Below are 25,478 nucleotides of genomic sequence, written 5' to 3' on the forward strand. Positions count from 1 at the left end.
AAACTGTAATCTCTCTGTACATCAGTTTGATAATAAAAATTGGAAAAAAATTAAAAAGTTATTGATTCCATAACTCACAGATAATACTCAAATCCTACATTTGGACTAGGAATATCAGAACACAGGTGACTGGCGCAGTCTTTTGTAGCTTACCACACACACAAGGTTGTTTGGACTATGTTTAGTACTAGGGTTATGTTCTTGTGTCAGGTTTCTGTATGGATTGTTGGAAGAGACAAGTGAGATAATGAAAAATTGGTAGTGGTAGGCATCAGGCAGATTTAGCTACTATAGATGATCTATAGGGTCACTGGGAGATCATTTGTACAAACATATTTTATAATAAAAAATCAAAGAATGAGAAGCAAATTTTAGTCACAAAGAACACACATACATTCTCCATAAGCAAATAGAGACACCAAATTTGATCAAAAGATAATACTAAGCATTTATACACCCGTACCTGTATCTTCTATTACAAAATGATTTCTTGATATCTCACCTACATGTGCTTTCTTATTTGTCTCTCATGTACTGGCTAGACAGTAATTGAGATACTGAGAGAGTTGAGAGACTAAACAAGAAAAAAGGCAGGAAGAAGACAGTAAAGGGAGAGAAGGAGAGGACATGGAGCTGGAAAGCAGAAAAGACGAGAAGAATAACCAGAATAGACATAGGAAAGAAAGAAAAAGAGAGGTGTACCTATCGCAAAGGAGCTGATAATGCAACATGATTGTGTTCTGGTTGCTAAATGAAATGCTAGAACCAAAATAAACCCATTAGAAATACCACTTTGAACCTATAAAGCAATACTATTCCTTGCAATTCCTTACATCAGCCACCAGTACCTGGAGAGCTCAGAAATTGTCTTGAGGAAAAAGGCCAGAGGGAAAGGCAAGATTTCCTAATATGAACTGTGGAAAAGAACTTGTTTGAGGTCGTCTTTTTTCTGTCCAGTACCAGTTGCTTCTGTTACTCTGATAATGAACCAATAATCCTGTCCCTTTCTGTTTCATCGTCTCTTTCTCGATGTGTTTCTTGTTAATCGTCTGTGATATTTTCTTCCCTGAGTTTCCACTACCTATCCTGGGCCCAAGCATCACCAGAAGGGATTTCAGCCTTCCTGGCGGTAGAAGGGTCAGTGAGAGAAACTGGAGTATGGGGGACCTTGTGAAATGCTATATGTAAAACCATTCTATTTGATGAGTGCACTGTGCATGTACCTAAACATGGAAGTTTTGTATGTCCATGTGGGTTGCTGTGTAAAATACATAGACCAGGTAGGTTCACATGTTCACAGGACACTCCTTTTAGAATATCCACGCTTCAGAATCCTTTCTCTGGTGTGGAGAGAACTGAGAACAGAACGATCCGGGTATGAATGAGGCAGCCCTATTTTCTTTTCCTTCCTTCATTTTGTCTCTGAACTTTGCATACTAATAACTATGCTTGGTGTACTTTGCCCCTGAGCTGCTACTCAAAGCACTGTTACTCTGTTCTGGACCTGGAAACTATGTATCACAATGACGGCAAGGTCCTCCTACTGCCAGCCCCATTGGCACAGATGAGCAAGGGAAGGTGGGAGAGCGTGTGTAGGGCACAATGTTCTTACCTGGCAGTAAGGAGGTCGGAGCTGAGGAATCAGCCTTAGATGTCTTGCCTCCTGGCTTTAATTAATATGTGAGTTAAGCTTCATGGAAACCTGCAGGATAGGAAGATTGCAGAGCGCTTGGAAATGAGGAAAGCCAAGAGATGTATTTTGCTCATCAGCATCCAGAGGAGCCCTTTCCATCTCTGTCTGACTTAGTAAGTTCTAGAATGAGGACTGAGGGCCAGGACTACGGAACCTCTCCTCCAAGGTGAGATGCTGCTGTCTCCATCAGTGTTCTTCTCTCTACCTGTGAGCTTTCTGGTATATTCTAGAATTACCTTCATCTTCTATCTGTGTCCTGTGTCTTGAGATCAGGCAATCAGACCCCCAGCTTCTTCTAGATAGCTTTCTCCAAGGAGTAGCTACTTCATGCTTCTTATCCCTGTTGTTTGTTTGAATTATTGTAGCATTTTACGTAAAATGTTCCTACATAAGAATAGGAACTCAAGTACTTGGAACAAAGTTGTGTTGTGAAGAAAGGAATAAGGTCTTAATCTTCCCAAGATGTTCTTGAGCACCTGAAAGCTATTTATCAACAATTTATCACCTATTAATTGAAGACCATGGACATAGTCCAATTCAAATCCCTGCTCTATAACCCACCAGTTATATGGTCTCTCAAGTCATCTAAACTCTGTCAATCTATGTTCTTACCTGTGATCTGGATTATTTTAAGAGAGTTATCTGAAGAACCATTCACATAGTATGGACCAATAGTGTGGCTCATTTGTAAGTCCCTTTAATTTGAAGTGAGGACTACATCAGTGAGAAATCATCTCAGTGGCCATCATCACTATTGCAGGGCTGAGCACACAAAGGACTTACCAGGTCTGATCAGGGAGTTAGTGAAATCCTAGGTCCTGCAGAGCTTAAAGTTTTTGGAGCAAAAGAGCTCAAGTATTTACCTTGTCATTAGAGCCCTAGCTGAGAATAGAAATTCCCTAAAACAATTTCTAAGGGCCTCTGGGATGCTAGAAAAAGGGAGAAAATTGAAGCGAAGAAGTTTAGGCCTTGCTGTGGGGAGGTGGGGGGGGCGAGTGTAGGTCATCAAGGAGCATATACCAGGAGAGGTCGATGTGGTCAGCATCTTAATCTGCCATCTGATTCTGCAACAGATATCATAGACTTGACGAACCATTAAGCACTGGAAGTAATTCTAAAGGTTGGGAAGTCTAAGATCCCAGAGCTCCATTGAGTGAGGGCCTCCTTGCTGTGTTATTATGGGGCAGGAAGGCCAGCAAGCATGAATGAGGCAGAGGAAAAGAACTAGGCTGAACGCATCCTTTTATTTTAAAATCAGGAGCCTGCCCTAGTCCACTGCTCGCCCATCAAAGGCCCTGCTATCAGTACTGCTATAATGACATTTAAATTTCCAACATGAGCTTTGGAGGACACATTGAGATCATAACACGTAGGAAGCAAGTTGCTGGAGAGGTCTCTGAACACAAATAACCTTCATGGATTTTGGGCATAGAAGCAGATCTGAGAGTATTTTATTAATTTTGTTATTTTTTTTCTCTTGGCCCTACCTCTGCCTTCATTCAAGATATTTGATTTTTTTTTTCAGTATTTCTTTTAGCGAGCATCTTCACTTTCCTAAATATGTCTTTATCTGTAAAATTGGGCCTGTGTGAAGATTGAGTGAGATGATCTATACAAGACATTTAACATTTTCACCTGTTCTATGCCAAGCAACCAATAAAAACCTTATTTTATCTATTTCAGCAATTATTATGAAACATCTATTGTACGGGAAGGACTATGACAGACTTTATGGCATAGAATAGAATAATCTTGCCCCTGTTCTCAAGGAAGTCATAGTCTTGTTTAGAACAGGACAAATAAAAATTAATTATAATTCAGTTAAATATATGTAGACATAAAAAGAGTAATCAGAGAGACTTATTCAGTTGGGAAAGGTCTCACTCCAAACAGTTCAGAACTGATGGTTTAGGGCTGGGAATGTGGCTTAGTGGTAGATTGCTTGCCTAGCATGCATGAAGCCCTGCTGGGTTCCATTCCTCAGTACCACATAAACAGAAAAAGCCAGAAGCGGCGCTGTGGCTCAAGTGGTAGAGAAAAGCCAGGGACAGTGTTCAGGCCCTGAGTTCAAGCCCCAGGACTGGCAAAAAAAAAAAAGAAAAAGAAAAAGAAAAAGAAAGAGAAAAAGAACTGATGGTTTAGAAACATAAGATGGGCTTGAGGGAGCAGCAGGAAAAACATACAAAAACCATCATAGCAGGTGGGGGATGGTCTGGGAACAATAGCGGTCAAGACCAAAGCCAATGCTTTGTGAGACTTCTCATGTCCTGGACCACAGTGAATGGCGTTTCTCTCTTTCCCACAGGACAGCTTCAGGTGCTATCTGAAGGGCATGGTCCACTGTAAATCTTGTTGGTGTGATCTTAGGTAAATTTAAGTAGTAGTTTTTAGCTGCTTGTTCTCTTTAAAAATGAGAAAGGTTTATCCAGGCATCAGTGGCTTATGCCTATAATCCTAGCTACTTAGTAGGCTGAGATCTGAGAATTGTGGTTCAAAACCAGCCTGGGCAGGAAAGTCCGTGGGAATCTTATCTCTAATTAACCAACAAAAAGCTGGAAGTAGAGCTATGGCTCAAGCAGCAGAGTGCTAACCTTAAGTAAAAACGCTCAGGAACAGTGTCCAGATTCTGAGCTCAAACTCTTGGACTTCTGAACTGGTATCCCCCCTGCCCTTTCCCCCCAAATAGGGAAGGTTATCATAAGATATACATACCAATGTTTTGTGTAGTGCCTGGAACATGGCAAGTACTAAATAGATTGGTTTGATCATTACCTTATTTTACACAACCTCCTATATAACTTGTTTTATGATGCCAGAGATGAGGGTTAATTCATTTATCTCCAATAGCATTTAACATAAGATTATGGGTATAAGGTATGGACTGTCAAATGAGTGGAGAGGATTGCAATCAAATGTAAACTAGACAGGCATGCAATTTGATTTCAGATAACCAGTAAAGGAGTATACCTCAATGAATTTCTATTTATCTGTCACTGTCCTGGAGATAGAGACCTGAAAAGATTCCTGTTTGTAAGCAGTAGTGAAGGAGGACATCATAGAATGGCAAGGCCCGGAGGATAATGGAAAAGGTGCAGGTTTTATTTTCTGAGCATGTGACTTCCCTGGGAAACTCACAGAAAACAGACATATCAAGACTGAAAAGTGTTAACTGGGAGAGAGAGAAGGAAGGGGTGACGCTGTCTAAAAAGAAATGTACTCGATACCTGACTTATGAAAGCGTCATCCTTCTGTGCATGTATCACCTTTATAACAATAAAAATACTAAAATATACAAAAAGGAAAAGGTTTGAGGATCCTGAGATTTAGTTCTTCCAGAGACACAACGGATGTTACTGTGGCAAAACAGAAAAATGAGATGACTCAGACTTTCTGACAACTCCACAGTGCTTAAGAGTCAAGTCTCCAAGCGCTCCTCAAAGCCAAGCACTACTGGCGCACGCCTGTAATCCTAGCCACTCAGGCTGAGATCTGAGGATTGTGGTTTGAAGCCATCTGGGGCAGGAAAGTCTGTGAGACTCTTATCTCCAATAAACTACTAGGAAAAACTTGGAAATGGTGTTGTGGCTTGAGCTCTAGACTTGGGCACACAGCGCCCAGGCCCTGAGTTCAAGCTCCAAGACCAAGAAAAGAAAGAAAGAAAGAAAGGAAGGGCGGAATGAAGGGAGGGAGAGAGAGAGAGAGAGAGAGAGAGAGAGAGAGAGAGAGAGAGAGAGAGAGAGAGAGGAAGGAAAAAGCTCCTTAGTTCCCAGAGACAGTTATGGATACTTAGTGTGAGATGGGCTACCACTGGGAAACCAATAGCATTTATTATAAATAAGTACAAAATTTATTCTGAATAAATGTTATTCTACAAGCAGCTCTTATTGAGCACCTATCAGGGTCAATGTCTCTAATTTCTGAGAATGTGGTAGGAAAGAAAGAAGACAAAGTCTTTGTTCTTGTGGAGCATCTAATACTAGTGGGAAATATGTTCCTGCCAACCTATACCATAAATGGATGTTGAAACGTGCTTTGGGGTTAGAATGGTAATTATAAAATATTAAAACAGTGGAAAGGACTGGGAGCCATTATTCAATCATTATGAAAAATATTATGTATTTATGCTGTAACTTATACTTTAAAAGATCTACTTTTTTCCTCTTTTTTTGTGTGACAGTACTATGTTTGAGTTCAGGGCCTTGAGGTATGTACACAGGCACTCTACCACTGGAGCTACTCTTCTAGCCCTTTCTTGCTTTTAGTTTTTCAGGTAGGGCCTTGTGTTTTTGCATGGGCCAGCCTAAGACCATAATCCTACCTACAATCTATTACTGTGTAGTTGAGCTCACTGGTGCCATCCTGAAGGCTACAGAGTGAGGCATACAAGGCCCCTGGAGTTATCCCCAGTGAAGAGGTCAGGTACCTGTGAGGCCTGGTCAGGATGTTCCTTAGAGGCCCGCTATTTGCTTTCCTTTTGGGAAAAGAGTAGCTGACTAAAGATATAGCCAGACCACTCCTTCCAACTCCACCATTTCCCTTCTCCTCTCACTAAACTAGTTCTTCCTGCAGCCCCTGGAAAGGGAAGGAAAGGGAATCAAGCCACTTTCTGAGGGAGTGAGAATACTATGGGCCATGATAGTAGAAGAAAACAAATGCAAAGTATTCTGTGAAGTCTTTGATGCTGACTGATGAAGGTAAACAGATCTGGGAGGGGCGCGCATGCTGGTATCAGCTAGTTAGAGGCCGTGTAGGAGTCATCAGTAAGGAAGTGTTTGTTGTCAGCATGAGAGATGACGATAATTTAACTTCTCCAAAGCAAACACTATAAACAAGTGTGCTTCAGAAAAAGTAGAGGCAGAAATACATTTTGTAAATGGCCATATTTACTAATGAATTAGATAGGAAGAAGGAAAAGATTTATTGGATGGTAGATATTCACTGAACTGACTCAGAAAGGAGAGGAAATAGTTGGTAGGTAGATAGTAAGATACTTTTGGCCTTTATTTATTTATTTTTTTGAGATGCTATGAGACATTCACAGATGTTCAAGAGAAGTATAATTCAGAGCAGATTTTTCTGAGCATAGATGGAAAAAGTTCAAAGAAATGAAGGAGAGAAATATGGGAATAAGAGAAGAAGCAAGGAGAAGGAGGGAAAGGAAAAGGAGGAAGAAGAGAAAAGGAGAGAGGGAGGGAGAAAGAAGCAATGACCAGACATCAGAGTAAGGAGAGTGGTAGAGCCGGAAGATAGATTGGAAGACATTGAAAGTTAAGCAAGCTAATGAAGTTCAGAATGAGTCAACTTTAAATTTGTTTTTAGCTGATTCGTAAAATTGGTACATATTTATGGGGTATCATGTGGTGTTCCAATGCATGTAAACATTGTGCAATGTTCAGATTGGGTTAAATATATCAGTCTCATCAACTATCTATAATTTCTGGTTAATCTTACATTGGTATTCTTTCTTTCAGCTGTCATTATCTATATCATCCTGTAGAACCTTTTCTTCCTAATCATAACTTAGCAGTCAATGCTGTAAAGAAGTTTTGTTGTGAAGGGGAATGGAGTTTAGGGGGATTAGATGGGGGAAGATATAAGGTCAAGGAATGCAGCATTATGCGTTAATCACGATAAACATTTTAGAAAAGAGGGCAGATTGGTAGGAAGATTATAATGACAAGTAGCATTTGACGTTTTCAAATGTTAAGCTTAGCGATTTGAAAAGTAAATATGCCTAGCGTCTTCTGGTATTTCTCTATGAGTTGTATAGATTTACAAGGACCACTGTCATATATCATCTTTCCTCACAATGAAACTCAGTCTTTGGAGGAAGGATAGGTGAGAAAGTGGAAACCTTAGAAAAATCTGTGATCAGTGTTATTTTCTGTTGGTAGATGGCTGGGTAAATATTGTTATTCAAGCCCAAGTCTTCAGATCCTAAACCTATGCCATTGTAACGAGTTTGTATTGCATTGCTGTATGTCCATTGTGGATTTGATTGACAAGCCGGGGGAAACAGAAGAGTATAATAATTTAGGAGATTTGAAGGCAGGAAATCAAGGTTCTCAAAATTCAAGCTTAAAATTTGACATTTTCCAACCACTTGACCATGAATGGCAACTTTCAGGTTTCTTTTAAAATTTAAAGAATCACTCACATTTATGAAGTGTTTTCTGCTTCAGATGTGTGCCATGTGTTTGACAAGATTATTTCAAAAAAATTTTTTTTAAGTTTTTATTATAAAACTGATGTACAGAGAGGTTACTGTTTCACACGTTAGGCATTGGATACATTTCTTGTACTGTTTGTTACCTTGTCCCTCATACCCCCCTCCCTTATTTCAAAATTTTTGAAACATTTTTAAGGGATGAACTTGGCAAAAGGAAAAGAGGTATAGTTTAAAATTTTTTGGAAGTCAATGTTTAAGCATTTTCAAAGGTATCCAATAAAAGGGTGGAAAAAGGAAATATAAAGATGAAGATCGCAGTTGGAAAAGGAATAATGTCAAAATTAGTGGTCAGCCTTGATGGGGTGGTCTATGTCTTTGCATATCATGAAAGCCAGGAAGGAAAGTGAGTAAAGGGAGAAGAAGGTAAAGATGGAAGTTGAACTAAGCCAGGTGAAGGAGAACTAAGGATTTACCATGTCCTCAATTTAGATGGAGGTAGGGCATTAGTGGGAGAGTGTTTGCATGTCAATTAAGGACCAATGGGACCCTCACTAAGAAAAAAATCTATACAATTCATAGAGAAATACTAGAAGACGCGAAGCGTATTTACTTTTCAAATCGCTAAGCTTAACGTTTGGAAATGACATTTATTTGTAATAAGTGTAGTTTGAAGCACTAGGAAGATAAAGAAAGATCCAGAGTGTTTTTACTATAAGGCTTAAGCAGGAATACTATAGCCTTTATAAAGATGTCTGTCCACATCTACCCCTTGATTTCTCACTAAGGCTGACTTTTTGTTTGCTTGAGGCAAGGTTTTGCTCTGTAACCTAGGCTGGCCTTGAACTTATGATATTAAGAGGTTTTTTTTTTTTTTGATGCTTCTCTGTGGATAGTTAATGTCCTGACCAATGAGTAATTCTATAAACATCGCGTTGATAAGGACCATGTAGAACGTTCCATGATACATAGGATTATTTCCCAATTTCTTTTAAGGTCCCTGTACATATGCTCAGGATTTGAACTTGAATGCTAATACTGGATCCTTTTAGAAGATCTTTGTGGATGCAGATAAGGAGGAAGTGAATTCTTGGTGACCATGTTGACCTACAATACCACCTCAACGCACCCCGTGGCCTTCTTGTTGATGGGGATCCCAGGCCTGGAGCACCTACACATTTGGATCTCCATCCCTTTCTGCTCGGCCTACTCAGTGGCCCTGATTGGTAACTGCACTCTCCTTCTCATCATTCAGGCTGATGCCGCCCTCCACGAGCCCATGTACCTCTTCCTCGCCATGTTGGCAGCCATTGATTTGGTTCTTTCCTCTTCAACAATACCCAAAATGCTCGCTATTTTCTGGTTCAGAGACCGGGAGATCAACTTCTATGCTTGTCTCATCCAGATGTTCTTTCTCCACTCCTTTGCTATCATGGAGTCAGCAGTGCTGCTGGCCATGGCCTTTGACCGCTACGTGGCCATCTGCAAGCCCCTGCACTACACCACGATCCTGACCAGGTCCCTTATCATCAAGATGGGCACGGCCACCGTGACTCGAGCTGTGGCTCTCATGACTCCACTGCCCTTTCTGCTGAGGCGCTTCCACTACTGCCGAGGCCCAGCGATTGCCCACTGCTACTGCGAGCACATGGCCGTGGTAAGGCTGGCGTGTGGGGACACGCGCTTCAACAATATCTATGGCATTGCTGTGGCCATGTTTATTGTGGTGTTGGACCTGCTGTTTGTTGTCTTGTCTTATGTCTTCATCCTTCGGGCTGTTTTACAGCTGGCTTCTCAGGAGGCCCGCTACAAGGCATTTGGGACCTGTGTGTCGCACATAGGGGCCATTTTATCCTTCTACACTCCTGTGGTCATCTCCTCAGTCATGCACCGTGTTGCTCGCACAGCGGCCCCTCATGTTCATATACTTCTTGCCAATTTCTATCTGCTGTTCCCGCCCATGGTCAATCCCATCATTTATGGTGTCAAAACCAAGCAGATTCGTGAGCGAGTCTTAGGACTATTCCCGAGGAAGAACGCGAAAGGAGAGCTAGGAGCAGCTGAATAGTAACATGTGGCTATGTTGTTGTCTCTGCACTTCAACTGATGACTTTACTGACCCCTCAGTCTTTTTTAATCTGGAACATTTGGCAAATGTGCATGCCATCATTGTGTATTGTGCTAATCTTCTCTGTATCGTTCCAATTTTAGTATATGTGCTGCTGCTGAAGAGAGTACTACCCTTCAGCCTTTCCTTCTTTCCTTCTGTAACCTGACAGAGTCATGATCCACTTGCCTCCCGTTGACTTCAGATAGATAAGCAAAGGTGCTCTCAAGGTCATTTGTGTATGAGCAGTCTGAGAATCTGAATTTTTATCCCTGGGTATTTGGTGATTTATTTATTGTAGGAGGCCTGCGTGAACAACAGTACATCAATGTAGGAATCCTTCCTCACTGCAGGTATGGTCTAGCTCCTAAGTTCTCCCAGTGTTGGAAAGTTTGTAATATTACAGGGTGTTGGTTCCAAGTGAGATAGCTTTGTGTATTAGATAGTTATTTCTTTAACCTAGCCAGTCTGTGCATTCTTAATTTCTTTTTACCTCTCCATCCTCCCAGCCACGTTTTGTCATTAGACACATTGAATAGAATACATCCTCTGATTTTTCTTTATATATTGTGAAACCTTCTTTGCATATTTGTGTAACATATGTTCTCAATAAAAATGTGAATTTCAGTTGGCTGCTTGCTGGTGCCTCATGCCTGTAATCAAGAGGCTGAGATCTGAGAATCACGGTTTGAATCCACCCAGGTAGGAAAGTCTGTGAGACTCTTACCTTCAATTAACAACCAACAAAGCTAGAAGCAGAGCTGTGGCTCAAGTGGTAGAGTACTAGCCTTGAGCAAAAAAGAGCTCAGGGACAGCACGTGGGTCCTGAATCCAAGTCCTAAGACCAGCACAAACAATAGAATTTCTTGTTTATTAAATGATCAAGGGAAGTCTGTTCTATGCAATGGGGGCACATAGGAGATCAAGGTATGCATGTTAGATACGTGCTTATGTTGTTCTCTGAAAAACCCATCTCAGAATCTAATACATGGGAGAAAAATGAATAATATGAAACAGATAAAAGGTAGAAATAGTGGACTTTATATTTTCCTCTCTTCCATTGTTTCATACAAACTTACATGCAAGATTAATAGTAAGACTATTCTTTATTATTATTTATTTGTTGATACTGGGGTTTAAATTCAGGGCCTTGTGCTCACTTGGCTTTCTTGCTCAGCTGGTGCTTGACTACTTGAGTCACATCTCCATTCCTTATTTTTCCTTATTATTTTGGAGGTGCAATCTCAGGGGCTTTTCTCACTGGGTTGGCTATGAACTACGATCCTCTAAATCTCAACCTCCCGAGGAGATAGGATTACAGCTATACTTCCTTATTATTAATTTCGACAATCCAACTGGATTTCTCAGACAAGCCCTAAAATGTTGTTTTCCTCAAATGTAGTGTTTTACTTTTATCTTGTGACATCTTTGTTTTTCTAAATATTTTAGTCAGAAATTAAATATCCTCACACTTACTTGTGCACACACATATGTATATGTATATGTGGACACAGAGAAGACGTAAAATGGTAAAGGTTTGTTGAAAAAAAAGAGAAGTAGAACTCCTGCTGGACAGAAATGTTCCCAAGGGAACTCCCTGAGGTTTATAAGGTGTCTGTAGAAACTACATGAGTTCTAAGATCATTGGATAGCCTGTGGGTCATTTCAGTCCCCCACCCCCCACCCAATCAGCCCCCACCCCCAATGCAGCCAGCAGGAGCTTTCCATGCAGCATTTAGCTCCTCTGACTGGTGCTCATTTTGACTTCCATCTCAGGGATCCAATAAATCCATTGTTCATCTGCAGGTGTTTGGGGGCAATGGGCTATGGTATGATGGCCAGGGGTCTAAATGCATAACTTCCCAAGGCCATGGCTCTGTGATATCTAGCGGTTTGTATATAGAAGTGCTCAAGGCCATGGTGAGGAATGTATCCCTCTCTGGGAATGACTTTTCTATGTCTGTTCTTTTATTCTCTTGTCTCTCACTGGTTTTTGCCATATAGGTTTGGGTGGAGTGATTTCCATACAATCTGTATCTTGTTGGCATGGCTCTGCATAGTTAGTTTAGGCTACAATTTAAAAGGGATTTTGTAGGAACACTATGTTATCCCAACATCCCAGGATATCAGATTATGTGGGAAGACTGAGTCTTTATTCCTTGAAGGCTACAGTTATGGAAGATGAAGTTAGGTCTAGGATACCTCAGAAGTCAAGTCCAGGAATGTGCAAGACTGGCATTGCTTTGCAAAAGTATTGCAATGATTTAGGACAGGCAGAACCCATGGGGGAATGCGGGCATGAGAGCAAGATTTTGCTATTGAAAATAGATGCTGACTTCAGTTGTAAATGGAAAGATCATCTTTTAGTTTTTATAAATAGTTGATGCTAACAAGTAACTACATTTGTAATACCCTCTATGAATATTCAACTTTCATAGGCAAGTTGTGAATATTATCTCGACATGAGAGATAAAGCAATAGATAGAGGATTAGAGAGGTGCCATATCAAGGCCACAGCCTGGACGTTAGTGCATGGCTAAGACCAATAAGCATAATAGCTGCTCAAACAGCATCCAATGGATGGCCTTAGCCTCTCAGGCTGAACCCCTGACCTCCCAAGTCATATTCAGACAGGAGTTGGTGGTAATGTATCATTTGTGCTAGTGAAGCTGTCTTTCTCTGTAGAAGTACAAGGAAGATAATCAGTATAATCAAGAAGTAGTGCAAAGACAAGCAAGCTGCAGGTAAAGTCCTTAAAACCTCTGGGGATAAGGTGTGACCTTTGGGGGGATTGATTTAGTGCCACTAAATGGGGACTGGGTATGGCCTGCAGGATACCCTTGGGATACTGGCTCTAAGTCGGGATTCTCTGTGTAGCGAACCCTAGAGGAGAGGCCTAAGCCTTCCAGGAATCCCTGAAGACTCTGTGCAAGAGAGGTGGTTTCTGCTCCAACACCTCAAGGGCTGAGGTTTGTGAGGATAAAGCCAGCAGTTCCTTTCCTAGGTCCCTCTTACCCAAACGTTTTACAGGGAGAGGAAGTCTGCACAGGGATGCACGAATATAACAGAAAGGGCCAGAATTGTACTTCAGACTGAGGCTGTGGACAGAGTTGGATCTGGGGGCAAAGAGGAAAGAGCTGGCTGAGCTGTGGTGAGAAGGACAGGGGCGGGGCATGCTCAGTTACTTCCTGTAGTCCTGATCTTTCTCCTACCCTCTTATTGCTTCTATTTGTGCTTTACACAAGGGAGGGCAAGTCTTGGCAGTCCCACCCAACTAATTCATCTATGCACTCTAAACATCCGTTCTCCCTACGAAGAGTTCCTGCTTCTCTAGGCCAAACACTGAGCCATTTCCAGAGAATCTCAGCTGGTTGTTCCAGTTTATGTCCAGCCACTTCTCCTAGTCTTGCTTTCTCTAACCTCCCAGTTCAGGGCCGCTGCGCTACTGGACCGGGAAGAAGTAAGACATGACCTAGAAAGACAGCAGAGAGTGCTAAGAAAGGTTCTGGGAGGTTCTGCTACCTCAAGCCACATTCTTTTTTTTTTTTTTTTCAAATTTTTATTATCAAACTGATGTACAGAGCAGTTACAGTTTCATACGTTAGGCATTGGATACATTTCTTGTACTGTTTGTTACCTCGTCCCTCATTCCCCCCTCCCTCCTCTCCCTTTCCCTTTCCCCCCATGAGGTGTTCAGTTCACTTACACCAAACAGTTTTGCAAGTATTGCTTTTGTAATTGTTTGTCTTTTTTTACCCTGTGTCTCACAATTTTGGTATTCCCTTTCAATTTCCGAGTTCTAACACCAGTATACACGGTTTCCAATATACTCAGATAAGATTACAGAGATAGTGTAGGTACAACCACAGGAAGGTGGTACAAGAAGATCATCAATAATAGAAGCTACAGTTACACATGGCATGTTGAAAGTAGTTACAACTGTGATATAACAACCATTTCCATAACATGCAGTTCATTTCACTTAGCATCATCTTATGTGTTCATAAGGGTATAGCTATTGCCTAAACCTGTACTAATTATTCCCTATAAGGGAGACCATAGAGTCCAGGTTTCTTTGGGTCTGGCTCACTTCATTTAGTATAATTTTTTCCAAGTCCTTCCATTTCCTTACAAATGGGGCAATGTCATTCTTTCTGATAGAGGCATAAAATTCCATTGTGTATATGTACCACATTTTCCTGATCCATTCATCTACTGAGGGGCATCTGGGTTGGTTCCAGCTTCTCGCTATGACAAATTGTGCTGCGATGAACATTGTTGTGCTGGTGGCATTCCTGTGATTTTGTTTGTGGTCTTTTGGATAGATACCCAACAGTGGGGCTGCTGGGTCATAGGGGAGTTCTATATTTAGCCTTCTGAGGAATCTGCATACTGCTTTCCAGAGTGGCTGAACCAGTTTACATTCCCACCAACAATGAAGTAGGGTTCCCTTCTGGCCACATCCCCTCCAACAACTGTTATTGTTAGTTTTCTTGATATATGACATTCTTACTGGGGTGAGATGGAATCTCAATGTTGTTTTGATTTGCATTTCTTTTATGGCCAGTGATGTAGAGCACTTTTTCATATGTCTCTTGGCCATTCTCATTTCCTCATCAGAGAAGTCTCTTTGTAAGTCTTTAGCCCACTTGATGAGGGAAGCCACATTCTTAAGAGGCTTTAGTTGAATATCTTCCTGTTGCTGAGTTTTAATCTTTCAACTGCTTATTCTCATATCTTGCTAAAAATATAGGGTATTGATTAGTTTTTTTAATCTGAGAATTTTATGGGCATAGAGGTCTCCTTTATGCATGTTTATGAGAGAGAAGGAGAGGATGAGAGCCAGTGAGAGGGAAAGAGCATGCTTGTGGTTTGGCATGGACATTTTGGCTCCTCAAGTAGAGTAAAACATCTACTTTGGAGTATTGAGCCCTGGGTATTAGGTGAAGTAGATGAGCTCCTTTTATTCTCCTGAGTTCTGGGTGGAGAAAATTTTGAATGCATTTCCATAGATGTAAGACTCATGAATTGTTAGATATCTTCTGTTTGGAAGAAGAAATCGGACAGATGAGATGCCTTTTTATTTGCATAAAGATTGGTTAGTGAAAAAGCTCAGGGACAGCATCCAGGCCCTGAGTTCAAGCCCCATAACTGACCAAAAAAAGAGAAAGAAATGCTTAAGTAAGAAAATAAGTGTCCAGATACTAAGTTCAAGCCCCAGGACACACACACACACACACACACACACACACACACACACACACACACACACACACACCCAAAACAGCTATTTTGAGCTTGTGTAGAAGGTCTTGTGAGATGAGCCAGAAGGTGTGTTCCCAATAGTCTGGTAGTCATGCTTTGTTTGGTGCATTAGAGATGTGAATAAGTCATAGCCCCTTTACTTTACAACGTGGTGAGAATCTGTCTGAGGAACAGGTATTGGAGAACCCAAATGCAATGTTTTAAAAAATAGTAGCTGAGAGACAAGAAGAATGATGATTTAATAGGTGTTGCTTTAACTGTGGAGAACATTCGTATATTCCTTGCTGATAAATTGAATATGGCACAAAGAGAAAGGAAAGAATCAAGGAGGACTGGGTTTTAGGTTGAGCAACAACTGCTTGGAGAGGATGATGTCTTCTGACACTGAAGAGACACTTGGAAGGGAGTAATCAAAAGTTCTGAATCACGTGATGGGTCAGTGATATCTGTGAGACGAGTATGAGGCCAGTTGGGTATGCTAGTCTGGAGTGTAGAGGGCACGCTATAAACTTGCATTTGAGATGTTAGGATGAAAAGAAAACTATGGTAAATATGTGGAATCTCTAAGAATGATGTACTGCTCTGGGAACGTTGAAGCAGTGTTCACTGTATTTCATTTCTCTGTAGTTTGGAAGCATGCTGCCCCCTTGAGTGATAGGTTCAGGTAAGCCCCAAGCTCAGGGTCCTATCCCAGTGCTGAGGTTACAGGGTTTGCCAGCATACTTTGCCTGTAAAATTTCACTTAAAAAAAAAAGTGAACAAAAACAACCTTGCTGATTCCACTTTGCTCCAGTGCCACACTTAGTTCCCAGGCTTTGCTACAAAATCACTCAAGAAGGGGCCTTTGTTAGTCTTCATTGCCTCTTTTTTTCTACTCTAACTTATTCTGCATCCCATTTATTCTGCTAAAATTGCTTTGTCTACTTATTCAGTCTTCTGCATCTGTAAACAGAACCCAGCTCTGTTTTCCAATTATTTGACTAATTATTAGTATTAATACATAGCAATATTTCTCTGCTCCTTAAAAATACTGTGTTCAATAGCCTATCAAGGCTATTGTCCTGAATATTTTTGATATTAATACGTTCTCACCCAATCTGCTGTGCTGACTTCTCAGTCCCTTTCCTTCCTTCCTTCCTTCCTTCCTTCCTTCCTTCCTTCCTTCCTTCCTTCCTTCCTTCCTTCCTTCCTTCCTTCCTTCCTTCCTTTTCCCTTCCTTCCTTTTCCCTTCCTCCCTCCCCCTCCCTTCCCATTTCCCTCTCTCCCCTTTTCTGGTTGTGCTGACTTCACATGACTTTGAATGGATTTGTAAACAGTTAATACCATAGTATGATGTAATTTAATCAATACAGACTTTTGTTGTTATTGAGAGACAGGATCTTACTATAATCAGTCCCTGTCTCAGCCTCCTGAATACTGGGATTATAGGCCCATGCCACCATGTTCAACTAGTAATGTTTTTATTACCTACCTAAAACATTCAAGTGCTTTGCTAATAAAGGTCATTTGTGATGTTCATAGACTTTTCCTTAACCTATTAAGTAAAAGTATTTCATTAAGTTTATGGAAGTTGTTTACTAAATTTTCTGTGAATGTCAAGATGAACAGAGTTCAAGTTTGAAACCCGAAGAAAGTAAATCCTCAGAGGAAAAAAAAAAAAGAATCAGGAGACTGACAAGAGAATCCAGAGAAGTGGGCAATAGCAATAAAATGAGGTATAAAGTTAGGCTTTAAGAAAGAATGTTCAACTAAGATGAAAGTTTCTGAGAGGTAGAGCTGCTTGAAACAGTGAAGGAACAATGATGTGATTCTTATGGAATCCACTGATTCTCCTAAAGAAAGCAATTACAGGAAGGAATGAAAGTGGAATTCAGAGTGGAACATTTCAAGTTCAAACGATATTTGAGCAGGTTGAGCCTGCTGTAGAGAATTCTAGATTGTACTTGAGCTACATAAAAATAGAGAGTTAAGGGCTGGGGATATAGCCTAGTGGCAAGAGTGCCTGCCTCGGATACACGAGGCCCTAGGTTCGATTCCCCAGCACCACATATACAGAAAACGGCCAGAAGCAGCGCTGTGGCTCAAGTGGCAGAGTGCTAGCCTTGAGCGGGAAGAAGCCAGGGACAGTGCTCAGGCCCTGAGTCCAAGGCCCAGGACTGGCCAAAAAATAAAATAAAATAAAAAAAATAGAGAGTTAACATGAATTTCAATGATGTACCAAAAAAATTCCACCCCCCACCCCCATACACTAGGGTTATATTCAGAGATCCATGGGTGTTAAAAGGATCTGGAAGATATCCTCTAGAGTTAATCTTTTGGATGGAATGTTCTGCAATGATGCTTATAGTCTCTGAATGGACCAATGCGGTAGTTACTAGTTAAGGCAGATGCTGAGCAAGTGAAGTGTTTTGTATGGCTAAAGAATATTTTATTTTTGGCTGGGGATATGGCCTAGTGGCAAGAGTGCTTGCCTTGTATACATGAAGCCCTGGGTTCAATTCCCCAGCACCACATATATAGAAAATGGCCAGAAGGGGCGCTGTGGCTCAAGTGGCAGAGTGGTAGCCTTGAGCAAAAAGAAGCCAGGGACAGTGCTCAGGCCCTGAGTCCAAGGCCCAGGACTGGCCAAAAAAAAAAAAAAAAAAATTATTTTTAGGAAATACAAATTTAATCTAGGTGCCAGTGGTTCATGCTTGTAATCCTACATACTTAGGAGTCCGAGATCTGAGGATCACAGCTCAAAGCCAGCACAGGCAGGAAAGTCAATGAGACTCTCATCTCCAATGAACCACCCAAAACACTGGAAGTAAAGGTGTGGCTCACGTGGTAGCGCTTGGGCCTTAAGCAAAGAAGCTGATGGACAGAATCTAGGCACTGAGTTCAAGGCTCCTGACTGGCACACAAAGGGGAAAAAACCCATATATAGCTGCATATGACATATGTAGGACCATGTCAGAGTAGTCCCAGAGAGAACACACTGTGTTCTTAAAAATCTATTTGTTTGACTTGTATGTGCACAGAAGTCTGAAATTTAAAGAGAGAAAACTGGCCTTCGTGCCTAGGAGTTTATCTTGCCTGGAAGATATAACTGCATGTGCTAAAGAAATAAATCTATATAAACATTTTGTCTTCCCTTTTCTCCCCCAAGATATTCCTGGTATCAAGAACAGAGAAAACATGGCCGATTCTCCATTCCTTTATAGCAGTTGTCTTATGAATTCTGCGGATATTTAATATTTTCTCACGCAATAATGATCAAATTTCCTCAAGGTCTGGAAAGAGGATTATGTTTCTCTATTTCTATGAGAACTTGTTGATTTCGTTGAAAGCCTAACAATGGGAACTTCACCCTCGAAGGTGGCATATCAGAAGTTGAACTCTATCATGCGTGCCATGGAATGCGTGCATTGAAGGTGAAGTGGCCCTGTGGAAATCAACTAGGAGTTTTCTGGGAGCCATGTCAGCCTTCAATGTCACCTTAACCCATCCAGGAAACTTTTTTGTTGGTAGGAATTCCTGGTTTGGAGCATTTACACATCTGGATTTCCATCCCTTTCTGTATTGCCTATACTTTGGCTCTACTGGTCACTTGTAGCCTTCTCTTCATCATTCAGGCTGATGCCGCCCTCCACGAGCCCATGTACCTCTTCCTCGCCATGTTGGCAGCCATTGACTTAGTTCTCTCTTCTACAACACTTCCCCAAATGCTCGCTATTTTCTGGTTCAGAGACCGGGAGATCAACTTCTATGCTTGTCTCATCCAGATGTTCTTTCTCCACTCCTTTGCTATCATGGAGTCAGCAGTGCTGCTGGCCATGGCCTTTGACCGCTACGTGGCCATCTGCAAGCCCCTGCACTACACCACGATCCTGACCAGGTCCCTTATCATCAAGATGGGCACGGCCACCGTGACTCGAGCTGTGGCTCTCATGACTCCACTGCCCTTTCTGCTGAGGCGCTTTCACTACTGCCGAGGCCCAGCGATTGCCCACTGCTACTGCGAGCACATGGCTGTGGTAAGGCTGGCGTGTGGGGACACGCGCTTCAACAATATCTATGGCATTGCTGTGGCCATGTTTATTGTGGTGTTGGACCTGCTGTTTGTTGTCTTGTCTTATGTCTTCATCCTTCGGGCTGTTTTACAGCTGGCTTCTCAGGAGGCCCGCTACAAGGCATTTGGGACCTGTGTGTCGCACATAGGGGCCATTTTATCCTTCTACACTCCTGTGGTCATCTCCTCAGTCATGCACCGTGTTGCTCGCACAGCAGCCCCTCGTGTTCATATACTCTTGGCTGTCTTCTATCTTCTTTTCCCACCCATGGTCAATCCCATCATTTATGGTGTCAAGACCAAACAGGTTCGTGATCATGTTCTCAGTTTATTCCAAAGAAAAGATGTATGGATAGTTCTTTTCTTATCTACCAACCCTATCCTGAGTGGATGACAGGTTGGATGGAAAGGAAAAGCCTTAGGATAAATGCAGAAATTTCTTGTCTCACAATTCCATTCCTCAGAGGTTCCCAAGTCAGATGAGAGGAGGCATGCCCCTGGAGTCCATCTGATAGCAGAGGCGTGACCATCCTACTTTATCATAATCATCAATCATCTGATTAAAGGAAGCAAAAATTCCTAAAATGACATTGCTAGCTACATGGACAAGAGTAGAAATATTTGTGGAGCTTGGCTCAAGCTGATGAGATTGTGGTGCCTACTCCATCTAGAGTGTGAGTGAACAAACAAATTACAAATCTGGTGACCTAAAGACTGACACAACACAAAACACCTCATCTTCTCTTCTAAGAAGTGACTTTCAGCCTATTGCCTTTCAATGCTATTGCCTCTACACTTGACCAAGGCCCACTTACGAAGAGACTTATGCCTTCCATTACATAAAATTATTAACTTGCGCTGGGAATATGGCCTAGTGGTAGAGTGCTTGCCACTTGGCAAAAAAAACCCCAAACTCAAAAAACAAACAATAAAACCCCACAACAAAAACCCAAATTATTAACTTCTTTCTTTCTCTCTTCCTTCCTTCCTTCCTTCCTTCCTTCCTTCCTTCCTTCCTTCCTTCCTTCCTTCCTTCCTTCCTTTCTTTCTTTCTTTCTTTCTTTCTTTCTTTCTTTCTTTCTTTCTTTCTTTCTTTCTTTCTTTCTTTCTTTCTTTCTTTCTCTCCTAGTCCTGGGCCTTGGACTAAGGGCCTGAGCACTGTCCCTGGCTTCTTTTTGCTCAAGGCTAGCACTCTGCCACTTGAGCCACAGCACCACTTCTGGCCGTTTTCTATATATGTGGTGCTTGGGAATTGAACCCAGGGCTTCATGTATACAAGGCAAGCACTATTGCCACTAGGCCATATTCCTAGCCCCTTAACTTGTTTCTTGAGCTGTATGCATAGACAATTTCTTTATTGAACAGTTATCAAATGAGTCTTCTGACATACCTTTTATGTCAATCATATTATCATGCATATAACTTTTTAATTTTTATTATGTATACAGCTTTTTATTGGTTAAACTTTTAGCTTGAGATATGGCTCAAATTGTGATTGTTCTGATATCAGCTTTTTGAATAGCTCTGATTATAGGCATGAGACACTGCACAGGGTTTGAGTACCGTATTTGAATTATGGACTGTGGAAACAGCAGTAACACCTATCCCTCTTTAAGCTAAGACTTCTGAAGGTAAGGAAATAATTACTATAGTGATAGAATATTATTATTCAGATGTTAAGTTAACAATGAAGCTATGCTCTGTAGTAGTTCATATCTTCAAAGAAATAATTATAACAGCAGTTTGGGGGAAGGAAACCTTCAGAAGTAAGCCATCCTAGCGCTAGGGATAGATATCATTCTTGTTGCCAAAAGGATTGGGCAAGAAGACAATGAAACATTAAAATTGAGGTAAGGGTGATTTTGTGCCTCTTCTAAAAACACATACTGTCTTTAGAGTTCTGACTATATAGCTTTAATTTCTGCCTTGGATTGGGTAGGGGAGGCCCTGTAGGAAAAAGCCTGATATATCAGTGGGTTTGATCAGTAAGGCCTATTCGTAAAATGAAACTAGGGTTTATTTTAGATACGAGGCCTTAGGTCTTCATGGTCAACAGACAGGAAGAAAACTTGGATGTGATTAATGTCTCAACAAAGAGGAATGAAGAACAATCAACGAAGAGGACTGAAATCTACAAGCAGAGCCTAGAATCCACTTTGGCCCCACACCTCAGTACTAAGGGGATCTTAAGGACCGAGTCGAGCCTTCACCACAGAGCTTCACAGCATCCCTGGTAACAGACTTGGGGAAATGGAAGGACAAGGTCCTGTGGGAGATGATGCTCTGAGATGGCAATGCACATGGAAAGCTGGTATCAAGGAACATACACCAAAGCAGAATCTGTACTCTACACCGCCCTTCAGAAAATAATGATTGTTGTTTGGTTTCTACTTCCTGATGTTACAAAAATGTCTCTCATGCCAGTCCTCACTGGGAACCACAGAGGGAGAGCTAATCTGGGAAGTGCCATGTCAGCCTTGTCAAGAGAACAACCCTATACAACACCCCCACAGCATCCAATGCAACTAGAAATCATGTTAACAATAATTGATAATAATAATGAACAGCAGTGACTTTCTTTTAAAACACAAGAGCACAACTTTAGTTTTCATTGCTTTAAATTCTGGAGGGTAAGGCATTACATGGCTTCTGTGTCCAACGGCCTTAACAGGAAGGTTGCTTGGGAATTTGGCATGAACCATCCCACTGTTTCCATGAACATGAGCTACCTTTCTTCAGATCACTCTGGTTTTATTTGGTTTGCCGCAGGAGTCACTGTGTTGTGTTTTGCTTTGTATGCATAAGCACATCGCTTGCCCGGGTAGAAATCGTTATGTCCTTGGGTATAAACACCTTCAGTGTTAAGGAGAGTCTTGTGCTCCCTTTGAGTCTGGAGATCCCACTTATAGCCAGCAAAAGTGGCCTTGCCCAACAGCCTTTCTGACATTTTGCATTTCAGAAGTCCTGTTCCCAGTATTCTTCCAAGATGGTGGAGAGAATAGTGACTTTCTTGAGTGAAAATCTGTCTGCGATCTACCTCTTTTCTGTTCACCTATTTGATCACAGCTATTTCATTTTAACCTTAACATAGTTGTAGCCATCGGTTATGTATTTCTTTCAAAAACTCATTCCCACCCACCTTTCCTCGCCAGCAGGACTGAACCAGAAAATATTCTTGGGAAGGAGAAATCCTTGCAAAACAAATTCTCATCGAACTCATTTTGGTAATAATAATAACAATAATAATTTTACATTTGTCCTATGTTTGGTTTCTTTCCTCTAAAACTAGTAATTCAGTTTCCTTAGTGGCTGAAAACAGAATCAATCCACTAATCATATTATTAAAAAAAAAAGTAAATGGTTTTCTTTAAGAATACTGAAGTAAAGGTGTAACACTGCAGAGACGTGGTTTCTGAGGTCTCCAGAAGGCTATACCTCTTTCGGCTTGTAGATGTCTAGTCCCAGTCTTTTGCAGAGGCATTTCTCATGGCCAGTCCCTGTCTAGCAGGAACATCATGCTCTAGATTTAACTCAGTGAGGCTTGCAAGGGGAAAAAAGAAAGAGAGCAATCGTTCATTCTTTGTGAATTATGTACAATGTACTTCTATCGTATTCACCTGCTCAGCCTCTCATCTATTGCCTCCTCCCAAGCTCTTGTTGTACATTCATAGCATGCTGTATGTTTGTAAAATTTGCTATTCTTACTGACCAAACACTCAGGAATCTTAAGTCACAAGTTATAAGGAAAAGAGGTTTTTGGTACCCCGTGCCTTGTATATACGTTTATCTGATTTGGGGAAGGGAAGGGGAACAATAAAATGGTGAGACAAAGGACAAAGGGTAAACCAATCAATGCAACAGCGTTACTCACAAGACACTATGTTGGAAATGAACTTTACAACTTGGTGGGAGGGAGTGGGGGCGTAGGGAAAGTGGGATAAAAATGAGGGAGGGGGTAACAATGTTCTACAAGAAATGTACTCATTACCATACATAAGTAACTGTAACTCCTCTGTACATCTCCTTGACAATAAAAGTAAAATAAAAGAAACTGGCTTGTGTAGATGTGGAAGAATTAGATATTTCCTAGGATGCTCTTCTCTTTTCCTCTATAACCCCTTCTACTTTTTCTACCATTCCCAGACTTGCCATTAATACCAAGGGTCAAATAATCAAATCAGGTCAAAGACACTAAATTCTTAGAGCAAAACTGGGAGACCCTATCCCCCAAATAGCTAGAGCCAAACGAGTTTGGGATGTGGCTCACTACACGGTAGAGTGCCTACCTAGAAAGCATGAGGCCTTGAGTTCAACTCCCAATTACCAGAAGAACAAAGGAAAACTGTTTTCTCAATTCATATTTTCTCCATCTTTAATAAATGTCATTTTGGGAGGGCAAGCCAAGAGGACTGGAACAATTTGCCAAAGCAATTGTAAAATTTCAACTAAAAGTTCTTTAAGAAGGTGGTAGAGTAGAATTCTGTGTTATGGAATTTTTTAAAATAACATTCTTCATAGTGAAAGTAGACCTCATATATATAAAAAAGGAGAGATCTCATTTCTTGTGGTCTGTATGTGTATGCTTGATATGTTGAATTTCATATAATTAAATAGATAAGAAAAAGAATGGTGGCACAAGAACTTATGACCTGATTTCCCCTCTCTACACATTCTGCCTTGTAAAAGTCCATGACCAAACAGAATAGACTTTAAGCTTGTTCTCAGAGTCCTCTCTCCGCCATTGAGGTGGGACCATGGTATTTCCTAGGTTTTCCTGAGAGGATGACTAAATATTTATACTTCCCCCAGACATAGGGCAGTCACCTGGGCTGAGTTCCTGCTTTAATAATGTGGAGAAGTCTCTCTCGAATCTGCTTGGTGCGAACAGCATAGACAACGGGGTTGAGGATGGGTGGGATGAGAAGATAAAAGTTGGCCAAAAGGATATGGATATGGGGAGGCACACGGTGGCCGAAGCGGTGGGTAAGAGAGGAAACAGCAATAGGGATATAGAAAACGAGGATGGCGCAGATGTGAGAACCACACGTACCTAGGGTTTTAAGCCTGGCTTCGGGAGTGGCCAATCCCAACACAGCCCTGAAAATCATCACATACGAGGCAGCTATGGCTAGTGAATCCAGGATTAATACCAGGAAGCCAATTCCCATTCCGTATAAATTATTGATCCTTGTGTCACCACATGCCACGGTGACCACAGCCATATGTTCGCAGTAGGAATGAGCAATGACTTGGGTCCGGTAAAGGGGCAGCCTCAGGTGAATTAGTAAGGGCAGGGGTCCAATGTAGAACACCCCGCGGAGCAGAGCAGCCAGCCCTAAACGACCCACCACCGCATGGGTGAGCACGGAGGTGTGGTGTAATGGGTCACAGATGGCCACATAGCGGTCAAAAGCCATGGCCAGGAAGATGCCCGACTCCACAGTGGCAAAGCAGTGGACGAAGAACATCTGGACCAAGCAGGCACCCAGACCAATGTTGTGAGCCCCAAACCAGAAAATGGCCAACAGTTTGGGTATGGTAGAAGTTGACAGAACCAAGTCAATGACAGCCAACATGCACAGGAAGAAGTACATGGGTTGATGCAGGCTGTGCTCCATCTTGATCATGGCCAGGATGGTGACGTTCCCCACCACAGCCAGCAGGTACATGGAGCCAAAGGGGATGGACAGCCAGGTGTGCAGGGCCTCGAGCCCCGGGATGCCCGTGAGCCAGAATGAGGCGGGCACGGAGCAGGCATTATGAGAAATGAACATAGTTGAGAAGTGTGAAAGTATCCAAGCTCTCTTTGTTTTAGGTTTCTACTCCTTTGAGAGATGTTGCCCCTGACGGATAGAGAGTCGATCCTCATTTCCATCCGGGCAACTGGCCGCATCTGTGACAAAGAATTCTAGATGTGAACTTGCAGAATCGTTATACCCCCTATATTTTATAAGAAGTATTCATATTGTTAAATGTCAAAACAGGCATTCTCGTTATTGCTGCTGCCAAACTGCCTGACAGTATGGTAGAGATCTCCAAAATTCTGCATTATTTTGACCAAAACATTTTAATTTGGCAAACTTCTACTTGGAGTGGAAAATACAGAAAGATCTCTGTGAGGGTGGGTGGACGTGGCTCAGATGAAGAATGCCTGCCTAGCAAGCACAAGGCCCTGAACTTCAACCCTCCCCAAACA

The 25,478-nt window shown here is 41.7% G+C and overlaps 3 protein-coding genes, 1 non-coding gene and 1 pseudogene across 4 annotated transcripts; 2 read left to right on the plus strand and 3 right to left on the minus strand.

Annotated features, from left to right (window-relative positions):
- The first annotated feature begins 8,958 nt into the window (after positions 1-8,958).
- On the plus strand, positions 8,959-9,927 carry LOC125362023 (olfactory receptor 52K1-like). Its single transcript, XM_048360679.1, has one exon. The coding sequence runs from the start codon at positions 8,959-8,961 to the stop codon at positions 9,925-9,927; it is 969 nt and encodes a 322-aa protein (XP_048216636.1).
- Positions 9,928-9,991: 64 nt separating this feature from the next.
- LOC125362842 lies at positions 9,992-10,097 on the minus strand. Its single transcript, XR_007213142.1, has one exon. It is a non-coding gene; the product is annotated as a U6 spliceosomal RNA (small nuclear RNA).
- Positions 10,098-18,688: 8,591 nt separating this feature from the next.
- LOC125362025 (olfactory receptor 52K1-like) lies at positions 18,689-19,676 on the plus strand. The gene is given in 2 exon segments (XM_048360680.1): positions 18,689-18,724; positions 18,726-19,676. Coding segments are annotated over 2 exon segments (987 nt in total).
- Positions 19,677-21,819: 2,143 nt separating this feature from the next.
- Positions 21,820-22,229, minus strand: LOC125362026 (annotated as a pseudogene).
- Positions 22,230-24,102: 1,873 nt separating this feature from the next.
- On the minus strand, positions 24,103-25,056 carry LOC125362328 (olfactory receptor 52M1-like). The gene has a single exon (XM_048361116.1). It carries the CDS (start codon positions 25,054-25,056, stop codon positions 24,103-24,105), a length of 954 nt encoding a protein of 317 aa, XP_048217073.1.
- Between the last annotated feature and the right edge of the window lie 422 nt (positions 25,057-25,478).

This window comes from Perognathus longimembris, chromosome 13 (assembly GCF_023159225.1).
Source record: "Perognathus longimembris pacificus isolate PPM17 chromosome 13, ASM2315922v1, whole genome shotgun sequence".
Classification (NCBI taxonomy): domain Eukaryota; kingdom Metazoa; phylum Chordata; class Mammalia; order Rodentia; family Heteromyidae; genus Perognathus; species Perognathus longimembris.